Source organism: Castor canadensis, chromosome 7 (assembly GCF_047511655.1).
Source record: "Castor canadensis chromosome 7, mCasCan1.hap1v2, whole genome shotgun sequence".
In the NCBI taxonomy this organism is placed as follows: Eukaryota; Metazoa; Chordata; class Mammalia; order Rodentia; family Castoridae; genus Castor; species Castor canadensis.
Window position 1 is genome coordinate 145,371,967 of NC_133392.1, and position 15,413 is coordinate 145,387,379.

Sequence of the window (15,413 nt, forward strand, 5' to 3'; positions counted from 1 at the left end):
ACAAGGAGTGACTCCTTCTGGCTTCTGACTCATTGGAATTTTCTCACAGTGTCAAATGGCCCAGGTTTTCCAGGAGGCTCCAGGCTGAGCCTGGGGACTAGACTGTCTCCCAAGGACTCAGGGAGGGACCGTAGTAGGGTCTTCTGGAAATGACCCAGAGACAGTGATGTGACCCTCCTCCCTAAGGTGGCAATCAGGAGCTGTTTTGGCAGGGCGTCATTTTCTGGGCGCCCCAGACCTCTGTCCTGGGCCTCTGACACCACCACAGGTGGCATAGCACCTACATCCGGAAGGGAAAGTACCTTGGGCTCCCCTGTCAGAAAACTGCCACACCCTGTATGACAGTCTCATCTCACAGTGCCCTGAAAAGGAGGAAATGGAGGCCCTGAGAGGGGAAGGGACTCGCCAAGGCCTCACTGTAGAGCCTGTGACAGAGGTGGCTCTCAAACACAGAGCTTTTGGTTCTCAGCAAGAGGAGGAGCTCTGCACATCTGTTGAGAGTGTGCACATCTTGGAGTGTGACTGGAAGACATTAGGAGGGGACAACTCCTAACAGGCCCCTGAGAGACAGGTGCTCTCCTGGCCACCCTCTTGCCCCAAATTTCTGAGACACAGGATCATATTCTAGTTGCTTCTGTGTGACCCTTCCTAGTGCACGCACTAGTCCTTTCTCTATACCCAGCTGTCTCCCTTCTCTTCCCTGCCCTGTCCCCTTCCTCCACCTGGGTGACAGGTGTTAAGGTTTTATCTATAATTAATATTTAACATTTCTTCAGGGTCACTCACCCAGACTCTCTGGGGAGGGGGGGTCCGCAGCCCTGAGCACCCCGGCCCCTGCATTGCAAACAAGTCTACTTCCTGCACCTCGGGGCACCCTTGGCCAAAGGTTAACTGCCCCACTTTACTTATTAGTGAAGAACAACTGATAACAACAGCCAGCTAGATTGTTCTTGCCAGGCCTGTGGGAACATGGACTGCAGAGGTGGCTTTATTCAGGGCAGTAAACATCTCTTCCAACTTATGAGGTGAAAAAACAATCCTTGGAGACAGGAGTTTGAGTGTCTGAGGTCAGATGTGATGGCTCTGAGCCTGGGGCCCTCTTCATACTGGCCCTGTCCCCTCCAGCTCCATACCCCCTGAAGTCTTCATCTCCCCCCACCCCAGGCAGCCTAGGCCTGTAAACAAGCAGGATCCAGCTAGAGGGCAGGTGTCCAAGTCCCTCAAGAGCTGGCTAGGAGCCTTGGAATTCCTGACCCCATTACCAGGAAGATCTCCAGCCCTACTCCACCTCACCCCACCCAGAGAAAGGTGAGTCTCCAAGGTGTCACCTGTCTACATGGAGGTGTGGCAGGACCAAGGCTGGGAGTAAATGAATACAATACAGGGTCCCCTTATTCTTGGGAGAAACATGACAAGACCCCTAGTGCATGCCTAAATCCACAGGTATGCAAAACCCTACAGATATCATGATTTTTCCTATACATACATGCTTATGCTAAGATTTAATTATAAATTAGGCACAGGAAAGCCAGGTGTGTTGGTGCATGCCTGTAATCCCAGCTACTCTGGAGGTAGAAGCAGGAGGATCATGAGTTTGAGGCCAAACTGGGCAAAGTTAGTGAGATCCTATCTCAAAAACAAAAATATAAGCAAAAGGGCAGGGGGCATGGCACAAGTAGTAGAGTGCTTGCCTAGCATACACAAGGCCCTGGGTTCAATCCACAGTAACGTAAAACAAATGGATAAATAAGGCACACAAGGAGACTAACAATTACTAATACTAAAATAGAATGGTTACTGAATTAAGTAAAATGAGAATTGCTTGAACACAAGCACTGAGATAATCATGATAGTCAATTTGATAACCCACAGCTACTTGGTGAGTAATGGGAGGGTAGTGTATAGAGCATGGAGACGCTGGACAGTGTGATGACTCATGTCTGGAACTGGATGGCGAAAGATGGCATGAGATTTTATCACACTGCTGAGAGCAGCACGCAACTTAAAACTTATGAAATGTTTGTTACTGGAAAACTCCACTTAATAGTTTTGGAGCCATGAATGGAGGGGGAGCGGTACTACGGCAACAGCCACCGTGGTACTAAGGCAAGCTAGAATTAGGGAAAGTTTGGGACTCATATAAAAATACTACTTTTCAGATTGACCACGCTCTGGCTCAGGGACCGCCCTCACCTGGCCCAGGAACTGCCCATGCCACTCCCCACTCATTGATAATCGGATGGAAATCACCCTGCCCGTGGGTTTTAAAAGCACCTGGAAAGGAGAAGTTCCAGATTCCACTTGTGCCTACCATGCTGCCTTTGCATTCCCCTTCTCTAACTTTTAATACTCTCCATTTACACCCATGTGTCCTGCGATGGATTCTTCCCACGGGGCACAAAGAATTTGGAAGTCTTCTGATCACAGACTGCACCGTCAGCCAACAGCAGTACTAGTAAGAAAGAGGAGGAGCCCAGTCATATCACTTGGCAGCTCAGGCCTGATCACTCACCTTCCTGTTACCCTTCCTTCCGTGATAAGTCACAGTATTGATATTTTTCAAAGTAGGAAAATGGATTTTGGAGAAGTGATTTACCCTTGTCATGAAACTTGTCCCATCATGAAAATCCCCTGGGGAACTTCCTGAAACTATACCTTCCTCCCCTCGCCCCGCCAGTCCTGCTAGATCCAAAACTCCTGGAGAGTCCAGGTTAACACACTCCTCTAACGAACAGTGTCCTCATACCAGGTGTCTCTGTTTGTGCCTCAGCTCACGTTTCTAGCATCACCCTATGGATGGCGAGGCTGGGATGCCTGGGACCCCTGACCTCCCAAAGCCCTGGCTTCAGGAACACAGAGGGTTGGGATTTAAGCCATGGTTTTGTAACTCCAAGTCGTCTCACCTCTGCTCGGCCCCATGACCGAGGATTGGCTGTACTGAGAGTTCCCAGTGATGAGTGGCCTCACCATTGATGTGGTCAGCCGAGGGACTCAGGGAAGCCCCATGTCCAGGAGGGTGGGGTGAGAGGAAGCCCTTGGCATTCCCAGAGTTGAAAAATGACTGATAGAGCCCTCGTCTAGCAAACATTTTCTTTTTTTATTTTTGATGGTACTGGGGTTTGAACTCAGGGCCTCATGCAAGCACTCTACCACTTGAGTCATACTTCCAGCCCTTTTAGCTTTTAGTTTGCTTTTCAGGTAGGGTCTTTCATTTTTCTTTGGGCCAGCCTTGGGCAGAGAACCTCCTACTTCTGCCTCCCAAGTAACTGAGTTTATAGGCGAGCACCACCATGCCTGGCCTGAGAGGCTGCATGTTTCTTTGTTGGGTCTTGTCAATCAGATTGTGAGGCAGTAAAGATACTCAAACCAGAGTGGTTAAGTGACATACAGCTAGGAAATGGTGGCACAGGTGGGGAGTCCGGGATAGTCAGACTTGAGGGTGCCCCTGACTCTGGCGTGCCCCTTGGGCTGCCTTGGAGGGGAGGATTATAGGACCTATTTAAATGGCTGCGTGTGACTGGAGTGCCCCTTTGCCCCTTTGCTGTGTGCACAGGTTTACACTCAGTCCTGACAGCAAGTATGTGAGTCCTGGGAATTCCTTCCTGCACGGGGCAGGGAGCGGGCGGAACACGCTGAGCCTTCTGCCCTAAGGTATAATCACTGTGGCTGGGGGAGGAGACGAATCCTGGAGCTTGGGAAGGGCTTTGCACATAGGGCAGGAGCTCATTGACGCTCACTTCCCCTCTCCAGCAAGTAGTCCCCAAGGCACTAGGAAGAGCAACACCCAGAAGGGTGCCACCTATGGTCAGCCAACAAAGCAGCTATGCTCTCTGGACTGGAGTTGACACAGCCTGACACAGACCCACTCGCGCTCTGAGATGAAGACCAGTATACCTTCCCAATGGCGCCCCCACTCTTCTCCCCCTCCCCAACACACATGACTGGGGGTTATGCCAGTAACTCCTGGAAAAAGCCAAGTATCCCAGCTCAGCCAGCAATGTCACCCTCCCTCCACCATCTCCCTGAAGTCCGGGTGCCTGGGCCACTGTCTCTTTTCAGAAGGGGAAGCAAATCAGGGAAGCTGAGTGCCTACCCAGGGGCATCTAGCAGCTGGAGGGAGACTTCAGATCAGAACTCAGATCAGAACAGCACGCAGCTGGGAGAACCAGAGCGTTGCTCTCCCGCTGGAACAGGGGCTGGAGTCAGTGGAAAGAGTAGAGCTGGGGGAGGAGCCGCACGTGGGGGCCGCTCCACCTGTCACCGCTGCCCAGCAGGCTGGAAGGACAGACAGCCCCCCTCGGCCCCCACCCCTGCCATAGTTACCGTCCATTGTCACCACACTGTCTCAGCGCTGCTATATTTAAGACGGTGCAGGCTCCAGGATCACGTTCTTCCCTGTGCTCACTGGGCCAAGGGCACACAAAGACCCAGGACCCTCTCGCGCTAGGATCTTCTCCCCAGAGACACCTGAGTGAATACAGCTGCTTCTGTGAGTTGCCTCTAGGGATCGGCGGGGGGGTGGCCCCCCAGAAAGGGAGACCTCAGCTTCCCATTGGGGCGGAATTTCTGTGTGTCTGTGTGTCTATGTGGTAGGGAAGGGACCGAGGAGATTCAATGCTTAGGTGGCATCCCATGTGAAAATGGGAGGGGATCCCAGAGCCCCTCTTCTGTACAGACTTGTGTCTTCTGAAATGATCCTCCATGATATGAAAGCAAAAAAAAAGAAAAACCACAAAACGCCTTGGGAATGTCCTAGAACCGGGAGTCTCTGTCACCACAGAGCAATCATCAGACCATCAGCAGGGACCAGGGTGAGCTGGCAAGTCCAGCAAAATTGGGGCGTGCTAGCTGAGCTCTGCTTGGCCAACCCCACAGGCAGGGAAAACAAGCCCTGGCATGCTGAATCCCAGAGCTGGAGGATTTCATCCAGCACAGCAGGAAACTGAGGCTCAGCTGGGAAAGCAGTTGCCTCCGCTTACCAGGGCCAGGTCATTCTAGCCCCTCAGGAGTCCAGGAGCTACTTGTGTCCCCAGCCTGTACAGACCAACTGGGCAGGAAGTGTTTCTGGTCTGACCACCCAGCACAGCTCCTCTGCCATCAGCTCTTGACGGGCCTGGGCCATCAGTCTCCCAGTCCTGAGGAAGGGGAGAGGCCTCCTAGAGGGGTCTGAGCAAAGCCGGGACGCTGATGCCTCCCTGGCAGGCCCACATGGCACTCTGGTCCTGCTGGAAAAGGGCAAGCAGAGGCAGTACACTTGTCCCCACTTAATCCCGCGCATCAGTCAGTGCTTTAAAAAGCATCGTGCTCACCCGCTAAAGCAGGGGTCTGGTTGCTGCAGGCCCCAGAGGTCAGGGATGAATGCCAGGCAGCCCTGCTGTGCTAATGGGACAGAGCATCTAGGGGCAGGGAGCCAGCACTGATGCCAGCCAATGTCAACCTGTGCTGCTGGGGCCTCGGTCATGGTGCCCAGTAAAGCAGGAGCCTCACTCCACACAGGGAGTGAGGAGCAGAGGATGGATGAGTGGGGCTGACTGTCTCTTGAGGTGCAGAGAGAGCCTCTTCCATTGGGAGGAGGCAGAACCGAAGTCAAAGGGGGTGGCCATTGGTTAGTTCTGCTAGAGTCTCAGCTGGAGCCAAGGGAACTCCAGGGTCAGCTCTTGGTCACGGCTGACTCTGACATTCCTGATGTAGACACCCAAAAGGAGCAAACTTAGAAGCTGGAAGGAGCCCATGCCCAAAAGATTGACCCATTGCAGCCTGAGCCCCTGACACTCTACCACAGGCCCCTTCCAGGACAAGGGGTATCTGAGAAGGCCAGAGGGCTCACACCTACATCATGAGCGTACAGACAGGGCCCCCAGGTCCAGACCCCCATCAGAAGACAATCTACACACACGCACACACACGCACGTAGGCACACACCACCGCCACCATCCTCACACCCCTCTGGAGAAGCTGAGGTGGCCCCTCTCCCTTCTGTTCCATCCCAAGTCCAGGTAAGATCTTTCCGGGTCAGAGGCCTGCTGGCCATATCCCCAGCTACAGTATGTTTAAAAGTCACTCCAGGGAGTGTCCTGGAATGCCAGTTATCCTGTAGTCTTGGCATTAGAGGGTCCCCAGAGACACAGCATCGACACTGAGGCCCAGGTATGGGAAAGAACTTAGCACAAAACCTAGAAGCCAATGAGCCAGCAGCCTCCTATGCACCCCACTTGCCTCTATAGCCATGCACTCGCTCCCTCCCCTGTCAATGTGATCCAACCCTACTAGACACCATCTGGGACCCAGGCCTGAGCCTCAGAAATACAAAAGAGCTGTGTTGTGCTCCCCCGAGGAGAAGAAAGGCCATGTGGCCCTCTGGGTTCCCAGACATGTGACCTAGAAGCCAAAAGGGCTGGGAGCTGGGCATAACCGAGAGCCGGTTATGGCCTTACCACCAATCAGCCCTCTGCTCCCCCTCCTCATCAGTGCAATGAGGTAATGACAGCGCCCTCACCATTTGTGTCATTGTAAGGATGGGGGCATTCTTACATGTAAGAACTCCTAACCCAGGTCTGGCACACAGTCAGCTAATTTCCTTACAATCTTGTGGAAGAGTCACATATTTGGTCGGACACAGTGGTGCACACCTATAATCCCAGGTACTTGGGAGAGGGAGGCAGTAGGATTGAGAGTTTGAGGCCAGCCTACGCAAAATTAGTGAAACACTAATCTCTAAAATAAAATAAAAACAAAAGTGCTGGGAATGTGGTTCCAGTGGAAGAACACTTGCCTGGCATGCATGAAGCCCTGGGTTCGATTCCCAGCATAGGAAAAAATGTTTCATATTTGATATGCATAGATAGGAAATAACTAAATAATAAGGAGAAGCATTTTCTGAGTTGTGCAGTGCAGATAAGAAGCATGAAAGGGGTTTGAGGAGAGAACGTTCTAGGGATGCTTTCCAGCCTGGTTTCTTAGTAAAACAATGCTGGTGTCTGACTTTTGTGCAACGCTTAGTAAGCACCAGACACCCACCTACATTTTAGGGCCACCCTGGGAGGATGGCAGACCCATTCTACAGATGAGGAAACCAAGTTGTAGAGTCCAGGGTAAGCTAGATGAGGATGGAGAATCATAGGTCACACCCAGCAGGCTGACCCCAGAGTCTCCACACTCAACCCTGGTGCTGCTGGGGCTTGGGAAATGGCTGGAAAGCAGCAGGCAGGAGGAGGGAAGGGCTGACGGAGGGAGAAACTCAGGGTGTAAAGGTTGGGAGGCATACACAGGAGAGAGGACACCTGGCCATTCTGAGTTCTAGATCCAGCTGGGACAGCACTGCTCAGTTCCTCCTGGTCTTGGAAACTGAGGCCCAGAGATGGGACCATCATGCCCCAGACAGCACAGTGAGGCAGGGCAGGCCGCAGCCAGCACCTACTCCCCAATGGGGGCTCTGCTCACTCAGGCTGGAGCACACAGCGTGCTGGAAAAGCCAGCTGCCTGTCACCATGGGCAGGTCCTCTCCCTTGCAGCCTCGGTTTCCATCTGCCGGCTAGAAAGACCCCCTCACCCCGAAAGTCTCCCACAGACGTGGGGAGGAGCAGGTAAGAGGGGACAGTAGACACCTACTGGGTTGACCTTGCACCTTGGCCTTGGCAGATTGTCACTGTCACAGCCATGACTCTGCCCCATGGCCCCAGCGGCGTGGGGGAGCCCCGGCAGCCCCAGGTCATGCAGGTCCACAAGTTGGAACATCGGCAGGAGGAGGAGCGGAAGGAGGAGAGACAGCAGAGCCTGCACATGGGCTCCTCGGTGCGGAGGCATACCTTCCGCAGCAGGTGGGAGCACCAGGGTCCCCCCCTGGCATGGCCCCACCCCAGAGCCCCAGCGGGAGAGGGGAGGAACAGCCCAGCCTCCCAGACACCCTGTCTGAGGAAGGAGACTCCGCCTGCTTTCTAAGACCCCTGGCTGAGGAGGGAGGCTCAGTTCTGCCTGCTGGCACCCGAGGAGGAGCCCCCAGCTGGATGCCCAGTCAACCCCGTGGGAGCTGTGACCTCCCCTTGTCCTGGAACAGGGAGGAAGAGCACCAGTTCAGTGCCGCCGACTACGCCCTGGCCGCAGCCCTGGTCCTCACAGCCACCTCAGAGGTGTCCAGGTAAGTCACATGGCCATCTCAGGAGCCCTAACTAGAGAGGGGCCATCGGGTCCTGGCCCCTAACTTCAACTTGGCCCTCACCAGAGCTGAAGAATCTGCTGAAAGTCACGCATGAAGGAAGGGGGCCAGGCAAGAGTTTAAGCCCAGAACTGTGTCCCCCCAAAACCTACACACTACTTTCTGAAAGGGTCCCCAAGGGGTCCAACCCCAGCATCAAAGAGCTGGGAGTGGGAGAGAAGGAGCCGTGAAGCAGCCCCAAGTGTCACACAGTCATCCGGAGACACAGAAGTCCTCTGAGTGGGGTCCTGAGAGGCTGTGGCTGGCTGTGGGCAGGACCCTGGGCTGGGGGGCCTGGGTCATGGTCCTGCTGACTTGAAGCAAGTCACTAAGCCTCAGTTTCCTGCCCTGTAAAATGGGAGGCAAACACCAGTCCACTTGACTGTAGGCAAAAACGGGCCAACAAAGGTTTGAGGAGGAGCCTTGCAAACTCTACTGACAGCTGAGTATGTATTAAGCACCAGCTGTATGCAGAGCGCATTTAGGGTGTTTGGAGGCTAGAGAGGACACAAAACAATGTCCTCAGAAAGCACCAAGTGTCGCTGGCCCTGTTGGGCATGGGAACAGAACTAGCCCCATCTGAGCCCCCACGGCTTCTGTTGTGGCAGGGAAGCTCAGCTGAGGCGCCAGACCTCCACTGTGGAGCTGGAGGAGCGTGGGCAGAAGCGGGTGGGCTTTGGCAATGACCGGGAGAGGATGGAGGTGGCCTTCCTGCGGACCCAGAGGCTGCTGCGCCAGAGACGCAACTGGAAGGCGATGCGACAGCGGGTGAGAGTGGCTGGGGACCCTGGGCCTTGGACCTGTCACCCATCACATGCCCCATCCTCACCCTTGCCTCTGGGAGTCCAAGAAAAGGACCCCACCTTCCAGCTGCGTGACCTGGGGCAGGTGACTCACTATTATCTGTAACTCAGACATGGTTGTCACAGCTCTCAGGTGAGCAATTAAGTGGGCTTGGGTTTATAGAGTGACTTTCTAATGTCTACAGCACAGAAGACCCACAGGAAATGCTTTTCCTGACAACCCCACACGCTTCCGTGCTCCATATAAATATTTCCCACAAACTGACTCATTAATCCTCACCACAACCCCACAGGGGAGAACCAATATTACCATCATATCTATTTTACATATAAGATAACTGAGGCCCTGCCTATGGTCCTACAACTAGTAGGTGGCAGAGCCAGGTCTTGACCCTAGGCCAGCTGGTCCCACAGCCCATGTCTTGCCCACTTGGCCGCACTGCCTCTCAACTGGTGGGGATGGGGCTCAGCCCACATGGTGCTGACCCCCAAGTCTGGACCTCAGAGAAGGGCAGCGATTAAAAAGGTGGGGAGAAGCAGCCCCTGGCTCATAGGCTGCTCCCACCTGCAGACGGAGGAGAAGGTCTGGGAGGCCAAGGAGCTGAGGGAGCTGTGTTCTGGCCGGGGCCCCTGGTTCTGGATTCCGCTGCGCTCCCATGCTGTCTGGGAACACACCACGGTCCTGCTGACTTGCACCATCCAGGGCTCGCCGCCACCCCAGGTCACCTGGTAAGGAATGGTCCTCGCCCACCTCCATGCCTGTGAGTTCCTTACAGCACAACCTCCCCCCCTAGGAGTTCTGCCTTAGCAAAGCTACACACCCACCCCCCAAATAGAACAACAGCTGCTAGGGAGCCTCAGACCCAGGTTATTCTTAGCTGCCTTCCTGCTAGCCTGGGGCTGGAAGACTGGGCCACTGAGGAGCCTGCACTTGTAAAAATATGAATCTGGTGGCAGAAGAAGGCAGCTGCTGCGAGCTGGGCATCTCCAGGGCTGGAGGATGACGGCAGAGGCAGGACTGGGGGCCAGGGAGGGTGGGGCCCTACTGGGACAAGGAAGTAGGCCTGGGGTTCTCGCTACTCAATATGTGATCTCAGGCAAGTGTCATAGGCCTTCTGGTCCTCCTCAGCTTCCTATTCTGTAAAATGGGTTGAAGACCTCCTATCCAGCTTGTGTGGGGGAGGACATAACACCACAACAATGAAAAAAAAGCCTTTAGAACTCAAGAGCTGGGTATGATGGCACCAGCCTGTAATCCCAGCACCAGGAGGCTGAGGCAGGAGGATCAAGAGTTCAAGACAGAGAGAGAGAGAGAGAGAGGGAGAGAGCTGGAAGAGCAAGCGGCACATTCCTGAGGGGTAACAGCAAAGTCCCAGAGGCTAGGCCTAGCTGGGGGAGGGCGAGGGGGGGATCCCTGAACAGAAGTGGTGTACAGGAGCATGGTCACATTGTTCTCACTGGAGCCACTGTTTACTGACCCACCCCTGGGCTGAAGGCCCATTGCCCAGCACCTTAGGGGATAAGGTATTTATAAAGAGTGTCACTGCCCCAAGCCCTGACTCTGGCACTGGGGACACAGAAATGATAGAGCCTCACCCTCAAGGAATGTTCTGGCCAGAGAGAACTGAGGACACAGAGAAGTGTCTTCATGGTCATATTTTCGATCAACAAGGAGGTGAAGGGAAGGAAGTGTCTGCCCCAGCCAGGAGAATCCAGGAAGGCTTCTCAGAGGAGGTGGCATAGGACCCGGATCTTGAGGGTGAACAGCCCATGATCTAATAGGAGCAAGAAGACAAGTGCACCAGTAGCAGAGAGCACTGAGGGGAAAGATGCATCTTGTACTAGGACCTCTTTGTATTGACCCTGCACTTTTTTCCCATCTGAGCCTCAGGGTCACTCAAGAAGAGACATTCTTACCCACATTTCACAGGTGAAGCTATCAAAGCCCAGAGAGGTAGCATAACTTTTCTGAGGTCACACAGCCAGTGGGATCCAGGATTCAAACTCAGGGCTTCTGCCTCCAAGCCCATCGTTCTTTCCACAGGCCCATAGAGCAGGAGCAAGATCATTCAGCTATTGTTCTTAAAACTCTGAAGTGCTCAGGAGTCAGGACTAGAAAGACTGGGGCTGGGAGGAACCAAGAGCAGCTTCTTAAGGAGTTGGCCCTGGGGCTGCTGTCACCTGCTGGTGCTTATTTACAGAAGCGTACTGGCACCGTGCTAGGCACCGGGGTTCCCGAAGGACCAAGGCAGTCCCTATGTGCAAGTGGCTGATCCCAACTTCCAACAAGAGCCTGGGCTAAACGGGGGTCAGAGCCTCAGCTGTCCTGCTTGCAGCCAAGTCCTGCCCACCCTGGCAGTGAGCTCACATCTAAGGCATCGTGGAAACCTCTTGGGAGGGGGGCTGGTTTCCACTTCTGCCAACAAGGTCACCACAACAGAGCCAAGCATTCCCTAACGAGGTGGAAGCCAAGGCCTGGCCCTCTGCAGCCCCAGAGATGCGGGAGTCTTTGTGCTAGGGCTCTGGGAACTGCTTTTCTGTCATCCATCCCTAGAGCAGGATCACACATGGTTGTGGGATCAGCTCCAGAGATTCCTTCCAGTAGAGACACAGCCCAGGTCGGGAGGAACAGGCCTGCTTGCCAAGCAAGTCAGCAACTATTGGGCACTTCCTGGATGCAGAGGCCCTGACAGCCTCAAGAACACAGCCTCACTGCAGCTGGGCAAACACACAGAGCGCTCAGCTGGACTTGCTGACTTGGTGTCCCTGACCAAGGCCAGGTGGGATTTACTCCAGGGAAGGCTTAGAGATGGAGCCCAGCATCTCAGCTCAGGGCTGTCTGTGAACAAAGGCAGGACACTCAGGGAACCCAATCCCCTGAGAGGTCTCAGGGGCCTGGGCCAGGGGGACAGGGGAAAAGGCAAGGAAGAGGAGGGCAAGAGGTGTACGTCAGGCTGGGATCATGCTGAAGGCACCAAACCCAGGAACCCTGGAGGTGGTGGAGAGTGAGGCAGGTGGCAGTACCCACTGTCCTGGCCTGCTTCCAGGATCAGGGACAAAGTGAGGCTTTCATTGCATGCCCAGGGAGGACCCTGGGAAATTGCCCCCAAACAGCCTATTAGAAACCTCAGGCTTCTGGGGCTCTGGCCAACAACAGGTCGGATTAAGGAGGCCCACTCAGGCATGTGCAGCTGCAGAATGGGCCTCGGCCTTCGCAGTGAGCATAACTGAGGCAGTTAGAATCATCTCGGACCAACACCCTTAAAAGCAAAATCTACCATCAAAATATGTGTGGGGGTGTAGATAAATAATTCTAAATTCTCATTTACAAGGCCTCTCTGAGCCTGGCTCTGGGCTGGGCTCTTCACCTCCGTTTTCTCATTGAACGCACTTCTATTATGGGATGCCACTCAGGGTCATCTATACAACCTACACATCCCACACCTCCACAGGTCTGAGGTGCAGGTAGGAGATGAGGCCAGGAGATGGATGGGATGAAGCTGAGGTTCAGAACCCAAGGCTCTGCATCATGGGAGAAAGACAGAACCTGGCGGGTCTGAGGTGTCTGGAATGTTCCTGACAGGTGTGGGGCGGCGGCTGGGCCTGGGAGGGCTGAGAGATTGAGTGTCCAGATTAGGCACAGTCCTCCCCATGAGAGACTTAGTGGGGCCCTTTTCTAGGAAGGCACAACCTGAGAGCTGTGTGGGTGCGGCTGTTTGGTGGCCATGGAGATAAACAGGACACAGGGGAGTCAGATCCAAGGAAGGCAGCACCCTGGGGCTGGGGCGCCCTCTATGGGCAATGAGGGGCACCCCCGAACCCCAACCTTAACCACCAGCACTGGGCAGAGACATGTTCACCAAGTCATCTCCTGAAACAGTCCATTCAATGACTTCTGGGAGACAGAGGCCCAGAGAGAGCAATTGACCTGCCCAAGGTCACGTGGCAAGAACCCAGGCCTCATCTCTCTGACACTCCCCAGCCTTTGGTCTCCAGACAGCCAGGCAATCCCAGTGTTTAGTCCCCACATGGGGGAAAATGATACCCAGAGTTCACAGAAAACAAAAGGCCGTATCCAGGGCAGGTGATTCACTTGACCCTCAGAGAACTTAAAAAATACTGACATCCATGTCCCACCCCCAGGAATTCCAAGTTCATTAGTTTGGGTGCAGCCTGAACATGGAGTTTTGTTTTGTTTTGTTTTGTTTTGAACAGCTTAAATAAGACAGAAGTTTATTTTCTTCTCATGTAAGTGTGTGGACACAAACAACGCAGGTTGCCTGGTGGCTCTGCCCCTCAGCTTCTTCCAAATCTTGGAAGGAGATTCAAACTGGGCTTTCCCGTAACAGAGAGCCGGGTCTCGGCCTTATTCCTGACACAGGACAGAGGCAAGGCGGTGCAAAGCACAGCAGCAGTCAAATGACACCTGTCCTGCTTGCTGTTGACAATACCCAGCAGAAGGAGGGGCAAGGTCCCCTTGGGTACCAGGACCCAAGGGTAAATTCCTTCAGGATAAGGAGAGATGGCTATCAGATAGCAATTAGCCATTGCAGTCCTGAAAGGCCTCTGTTCCAACATGAGGCAGGCAGGTTTTGTCTGCTTGCTTTGCTGGTTTGTGTGTTTGTTTTTTTGCATTGCTGGTGCTGGGCTCGAACCCAGGACCTCCTGCATACTAGCCAAGCACCCTACCTCTGAGCTGTACTCAGCTCTACATGGAGATTTTTAAAGGCTCCACAGCTACCCTGAGGGGTTGGCAAGGCAGGACCTTCCCTGGTGAGGCCCCTCAGAGAGCAGGGACAGTCCAGGACCTGGTCCCGGGATGCACTCCGTCGGGGCAGCTCTCCTAATGAAGGTTTCCTTTCCTTTGCCTCCAGAAGGGAAATGAGTCTTTGCACATCTACAGTGTACAGGGCCAAGGAAGGCTTTATGTGCCTTATCCCAACTTGCGGTCATAGCAGCTCTGTCAGGCCAGCCCTCTGTGCACCCATCTCACAGATGAGGGTGGCCAAGGCTCACAGCAATGAACATGTCGCCCTGGGTGGCACAGGCGAGTGAGCCTGGTTGGAATCCAGGCCTGAGAGTCCCCACATCCTCCTGCTTGGAACCACACCGCCTGCTACAGCCACTGTGTCTCCACAGGTACAAGAATGATGTGCGGATCGATCCCCGCCTCTTTCCTGCAGGAAAGTACCGAATCACCAACAACTATGGGCTGCTGACACTGGAGATTAGGAGGTGAGGCTGTGAACTCTGCAGACCTGTGACCCCCCAGCCCAGCACCACCAGAGCAGGGCCCTGAACCTTTCCTCATGCTTTTTTTTTTTTTTTGGGTGGGACTGGGATTTGAACTCAGGGCTTTGCACTTGCAAGGCAGGTACTCTACCACTTGAGCCATGCCTCCAGTCTGAACTTTTCCTCAGAGTTGGCTCCCTGAGTTTGCCTCATCTTCAGAAGCTGGTGCTTGTTAAAATACTGATTCCCAGAATGTGTGGATTCCAGTTCAGTAGGTCTGAGGGGGGCCCAGGAATCGATGTGCACACACACGATGCCGATGCTTCGAATTCATGATGAGAAATGTGGACTCGGGGCAACAGGGAGCACTGACTGCTGGGAGGCATGCTGGGGAAACTCCTTGCTGGGGGAGAGAAGACACAGTGATATACACATCCACGTGCACACGCACCCATGCACACGCACACGCACACGCAAGGGGAAGCAGGAGGAGGGGAGTCAGGTCGCTCAGGAGACGCTGAGTCTTAAACAGGATTCTGAAGGAAGAGGCAGGCACATGGAGGAGGCCCCATGAGAACAGGCAAGGGTGATCGTCCCCAGCGTGGATCACTCAGATAAGCCACCCCATGTTCCCGGGGCCAAGCCCTGTGCCAGGTGCTTTACCCGCGAGCCCAGACTCCCCACCCCTGCACACTCACAAGAAAGCACGTTAGAAACAGGCTTGCTCAAGGCCGGGGATGTGGCTCCGTGGTAGAGCATTTGCCTGGCATGGCAGGGCCCTGGGTTTGATCCCTGGCACCACAATAAAAATTAAATGAAACAGTCTCAGGAAAGTTGTGGGCCTGGAACAGCTAGTGCAGGGTGGGGCCTGGGTTTGGCCAGTTCTGTCTTGGGTTTTTCCTCCATCCTCAGAGACACAAAGATGGGCACCGGGACACAAATACCCCGCGACAACAGGGAGGTGCTATAGGCTGCTCAGTCAGAGAAGGCAGGCAGGGCCGCAAGCCTCAAGGGGCTGACAAGAGTGGACCAGGAAGCAAGAGGGATTCCCACCCTGGGTGACCAGGGAAAAGAGGAGACAGCCAGGGGGCTCTTAGCTTGCTGATTCGGCTAGGTGAGCACTTCCTACCACCTACTTTGTTTTGTCACCAAGGTACTCGGGGATGGAGCTAGCCCACACTTCCCCT

At 54.3% G+C, this 15,413-nt stretch overlaps 1 protein-coding gene across 1 annotated transcript in view; it reads left to right on the forward strand.

Annotated features, from left to right (window-relative positions):
- Positions 1-4,352: 4,352 nt before the first annotated feature.
- The window catches only part of Myom3 (myomesin 3), a 43,974-nt gene continuing 32,913 nt past the window's right edge, over positions 4,353-15,413 (forward strand). Inside the window, exons 1-6 of the mRNA XM_020155813.2 lie at positions 4,353-4,489; positions 7,639-7,817; positions 8,054-8,134; positions 8,800-8,959; positions 9,566-9,723; positions 14,134-14,229. Coding sequence (XP_020011402.2) covers positions 7,657-7,817; positions 8,054-8,134; positions 8,800-8,959; positions 9,566-9,723; positions 14,134-14,229 — 656 coding nt within the window. The 5' untranslated portion in view covers positions 4,353-4,489; positions 7,639-7,656. The remainder of the gene's footprint in view (positions 4,490-7,638; positions 7,818-8,053; positions 8,135-8,799; positions 8,960-9,565; positions 9,724-14,133; positions 14,230-15,413) is intronic.